The sequence below is a fragment of the Telopea speciosissima genome, chromosome 8 (genome assembly GCF_018873765.1).
Source record: "Telopea speciosissima isolate NSW1024214 ecotype Mountain lineage chromosome 8, Tspe_v1, whole genome shotgun sequence".
Taxonomy (NCBI): Eukaryota; Viridiplantae; Streptophyta; class Magnoliopsida; order Proteales; family Proteaceae; genus Telopea; species Telopea speciosissima.
Window position 1 is genome coordinate 13,759,831 of NC_057923.1, and position 5,100 is coordinate 13,764,930.

Consider the following 5,100-nt stretch of genomic DNA (forward strand, 5'->3'; position numbering starts at 1 on the left):
AGACTAATAACTTTTCAACCTTGGTTTCTCACCTATATCAAGGACGGCATGGAAAACGGTATCATTTACATAATTAAAAAAAATATATTTAACAAGATGTATGATACATTAACGTGAGAAACTTTTCCCTAATCTTTTGCAGTTTTCATGGTGGCAGTTGATTCCACTTAATCCTTCTTTGTTATCTTAAAGCAGTAGAGAAATTGTAGGCAGGACCAGTCAAATTCAAAAACCTTATCCATTCCAAGGATCATTAGAATCTCTTTTGGCAATCTAAGTTTCCACAACAATCCAAAATCCTGACTAGGTAGTGTTTAGTGAAGTATGGAATAAGATATATGTTGTCATCATGGTTATAAATATCAGTATTGTAAAACGGAACAGGGCCAGGGCGTCCACAAGGGGCAGCCGGCCCGTCCCGCGAGCAAAGGGAGAGAGGGCCAGTCACTTTAAGTGACCAACAACTCTCTCCCCTTTTCAAACCGTATCCATTTGGATCATCAATCAATTGATGTAACAAGTATTGGGATTCTTATCGTTCGGCCGATATTGATATATATATCGATTGTATCGGGACGTATAGGCGGTTTTGCCAAGATAAGATCAAAATGAAGATCATCAAGCTATCACATCGACCATAGAATCCTTTGAATTTCAAGGGTAACACTTTCAAAGCAATTCTTAGTATCCCTTTCATGAAAACTAAATAAGTGGAATTGTGGGGAAACGCACTACGCTATTGTGTCATGGATCTTAACAGGTGTGGAAACTGACCTTCCAGTGCTTAGTGGTGAGTTTCATCTCTCTGTGTCTCACATATCTCAAGTTCTATATATACTCATCCAGAGATGCTTTTCTCTGCAGTGGTTATATGCCTCTGTTCCAAAGTGTGAGGAAACAAACATGGCAATGACATCTACACTTATGTTGGTTCTCAAGGTCCTGATGATCTTGGTTTTTGCTTCTTGGGTTTGTCTTTGGATTCTTAAGCCCACAGAAAGATGGAATAAATCCTGGCACACAGCTGAAGAGAGTGTGAGGACTACATACTTTGGATACAATGGTAATTAATCAGCATTACTTTGTGTTTTCATCCAGATGTTCTTCATAAACCCAAATTCTTTCCTTCTTCAATCCAAAGATTTTGTTTTATTTGATTCATGAAGGTTCTCTGACCCCCTCCCCCAATTGCAGGTCTTAATTTTCTGGTTTTCTCATTTCCCCTTATAGTGGTGGCTATAGTTGGATTTGTTCACATACACTTGAAAGATGGAGAGCCAAGAAGCAGGTAAAGAATTCTGTATCCACTACTCTATTATCAATTTACTGTGTTTCTAACGCGATTTTGATTCGTTTTCAGTGGCAGAAGGATGAGATTCTCAATCACCACTCTCTCTAATCCGATCATCGTGCACAGCCCAGTGGGTACTGTATCAGGAAGTGAGCTACTGGTTGGAGCCCTCTTCTTTCTATTTCTAGCTTGGACATTCTATGCTCACATCTCCAATGACTTCAAGAAGATGGAACCTATAAAATCATTGAAATTGAATGTGTGGGTACTCAACAAGTACTACTACTTATTAAGTATATAGAATTGATTGAAGATTGCAGAATATAACCTTTAAGTCATGCTTTGCTCATAATTCAGATGGCAGTACAAGGTCATGAAGTTAGGGATTCGATTTGGTTTGCTAGCAGAAGCATGCTTGGCATTGCTCCTCCTTCCCATCTTAAGGGGGATGGCCTTATTTCGGCTACTGGGTATCCAGTTTGAAGCTTCAGTAAGATACCATGTCTGGCTTGGGACTTCAATGATATTTTTTGCCACATTGCATGGCTCAAGCATATTTTTCATATGGGGTGTTAAGAATCGCATCCAAGACAAGGTAAAACACAAGTTTTTTTTAACAATTTTTGCTGCTTTGATTACCATTCCATGTACATTACAGTGGAAAGAACTCATTTTTTGAATCCATATTTCAAGAACAGGCAGGACTATGGCAGAAAACAGGGAGGATTTACATTGCTGGAGAGATTGCTCTGGTAGCAGGGTTAGTCATCTGGATCACATCACTTCCACAAGTGAGGAGGAGACAGTTTGAACTGTTCTATTACACCCACCATTTATATGTTATCTTCTTCGTATTCTTCTTGTTTCATGTCGGAGACCGGCACTTTTACATGGTTTTTGGTGGGATTCTTCTGTTTGCTCTGGACAAGCTCCTTCGTATTATACAATCAAGAACAGATACTTGTGTTCTTTCCGCACGCATCTTCCCTTGTAAAGTCTTAGAGCTCACTCTCCGAAAACCACTTGGTAAGTACGAAAATCCTAGCTCAATAAAATTGTACTAGTAGTTAGTTCACTGTAAAAGTCTTCTTTACTGTTTACAGGATTGAAATATACTCCAACAAGTGTAATCTTTATGAAGATACCTAGTATATCAAAGTTTCAATGGCATCCTTTCAGTGTGACTTCCAGCTCCAATGTAGACAAGGACACAATATCTGTGATGATCAGATGTGATGGAGAGTGGACAAGCTCACTCTTTAATATGATCACAAGTGATGCTGCTGACCAGATGAAGTGCATTCCAGTTGCAGTTGAAGGTCCTTATGGACCTGACTCAATCAATTTCCTAAGGTGGGTAATGTGAGGAAAGTTGTAACTAACATGGAAAATAATGATCCCAAGGTCTAAATCTCTTGATGAACTTTGTCCTCAACATTGAAGAGAAAGCTCAATGTTAAAAGTCAATTTTTTATTAAAAATTCCACTTTTTGGCAAGATCAGCCAATCCATATGGTTGCTGTATCGGTATTGGGCTCCGGCGATACCGATACTCAGAACAGTGGTGCCTCTAGGTTTACATTGAAATGTTGTACTAATAGGCAGCAGCTCTATCACTAAGGGGTTATATTTAAGCTTTCATTGGATTATATTTGATAACAATTTACTAAGTTCTTTACAATCTAATATGGAGTACTAATAAATCTTTCATCTCTGTGGCTTCAGATATGACAGCTTAATTCTCGTAGCAGGGGGGATTGGAATAACTCCATTCATAAGCATTTTACAGGAAATTATATACATCCATGGCAGAAACAAGAACAGTATGCCATCAAATATACAATTGATATGTGTTGTAAAGAAGTCTCAAGACATCAGCTTGTTGAACTCAGTTTGGCCAATACTTCTGAACCAAAGCCATGAGCAAGTAAATGCTATAAAAATCAAAATCTTTGTTACCCGAGAAGAGAAATCTAGTAAAACCATAGGAGAACTAGTGAACGAGCTTTCTCATGTGGGTACAGTAGATTTCAATACAAAGGGTTCAAGTTATACAATGCCTGGACCTGAAAATTTGCTTTGGATGGCAGCCATAGCTGGGTTTTCCTCCATTGTTTTCTTTATAATGTTAGGGTGCCTTAACCGTACCATTCTTCACAATGAAGATAAAGCATCTGAAAAGAAGAACCCCACCTGGGTTACAGATCTTCTTCTAATATGTTCATTTGTCATTGCTATAACATGTGGCACCTTGGCCACAGTCATTATGAGATGGAGGAAAACAAAGAATGAAATTCCAGAGAACCCAACAAAACAAGCTAAAGAGGTTGAACATTCTTGGCTAGAAGCAAGGGGTGAGCTTGAACAACATGAGATCCATTATGGCCAGAGGCCTAACCTTCAAGGTACTAAAGCAGTTCTTTTTCTTTTTGTTCTTTTTTTTTTTTTTTTTTTGCTTTCCACTTCTTGAATTTTGACATTGAATGAAATGAACAGATATACTGTCAAAGTTTCCAATCCAATCTGGAGTGTCTGATGTAGGAGTTTTAGTTTGTGGACCTGAATCCATGAAAGAATCAGTGGCTTCATTTTGCCAGCAGAATTCACAAGGCCTAAAGATAGGTGCCAAGAAAAGGAAGCCCAACTTCAGTTTCCATCCATTGAACTTTGCACTATAGTTTTGTGCAAGCTTTCTTACACAAAACTGGTTTATGCTTCCACACAGTAACACAATCAAGAGAGTCAAGTTATCTATGATTGCCTCTGGTTCTGTTAATTGTTATTGGTAGCAGAATCTCTGTATGTGTGTGTAACAATAACATAGTAGGTTTGCTTGATAGAATTGGATCCCCTTCTCTCTATGTCTCTGTGTAATATATAAGATCAAAAGAATTTAAATAATAAATTAATTACCCAATATTTGGAAACTCAATTTTGGGTCTGCCAATAGTATCCGGACTCTATACTCACATTCCAAGTATAACTCAATGTAATCCTTGTAATTCAGGCAGTGTTTGGTATGCATTCTAGGTCGATGTCACATTATCGGACAATAAAAACAACTATTTTTATTATCCGAGAATGTGAAATCAACTTAGAATGCATTTTAAGAATGCATACCAAACACTGCCCTAGTTTCCTATTTGATCATGGCCTACAAGGACTCACTCATGTAACCTATATATTGTAATGTTCTATGCGATTAATGTTGGAATTTTAATTTGTCTTTAAAATTCAAAATTCAAAATATTTAGAAGATTACGTTGGTTTCCTAGTAGGCACCAATAGGTGTGACTATTGGAATACTTGTTTGAATGGTTAATAAATAAGTATTTTGGGAAAATGCATGATGTTAGGGCATGTCTCTTGGAGATGCCTCCTAATGGTGTCTCTTCCTCACCTATATATAGAGAGGGGGTATTGCCTATTTCTCTACGATTTTGTGTGGAGACAATCTCACTATTTCTATTTTTCCGAAAGCATTAAATCATTTTTTCTAAACCTTCTAGTGTGCCTAGCTTTGCTCTCCCTTATAACCGAAGTCCTTGTGCATCAGACCAAGGTTCGGTGGTTGTTTTATCTTGGAGGTAAAACGCAAGGAACCCCGATTGCACTGATACGGGGGGTGTTTCAGACCTTAAGGAGAGCGTCTTCATTGATGCAACTCAACCACAATTATTGGTTCGTGAATGGTTAGTGGCTATCAACAACATCAGTTTTATTTTTTCAAACCGGGTACTTGTTTCTAACAATTAATATACAGTTTGAACAGTAACAAACCAGTGGCGCTTTCAACCAGAAAGATTTAT

At 37.9% G+C, this 5,100-nt stretch overlaps 1 protein-coding gene across 1 annotated transcript; it reads left to right on the forward strand.

Moving 5' to 3' along the window:
- Positions 1–796: 796 nt before the first annotated feature.
- On the forward strand, positions 797–4,126 carry LOC122638247 (ferric reduction oxidase 8, mitochondrial). Its single transcript, XM_043831117.1, has 8 exons — positions 797–1,063; positions 1,195–1,288; positions 1,367–1,552; positions 1,649–1,886; positions 1,990–2,317; positions 2,395–2,644; positions 3,017–3,696; positions 3,788–4,126. Exons 1-8 carry the CDS (start codon positions 904–906, stop codon positions 3,967–3,969), a joined length of 2,118 nt encoding a protein of 705 aa, XP_043687052.1. The 5' UTR covers positions 797–903; the 3' UTR covers positions 3,970–4,126.
- The last annotated feature ends 974 nt before the right edge of the window (positions 4,127–5,100 follow it).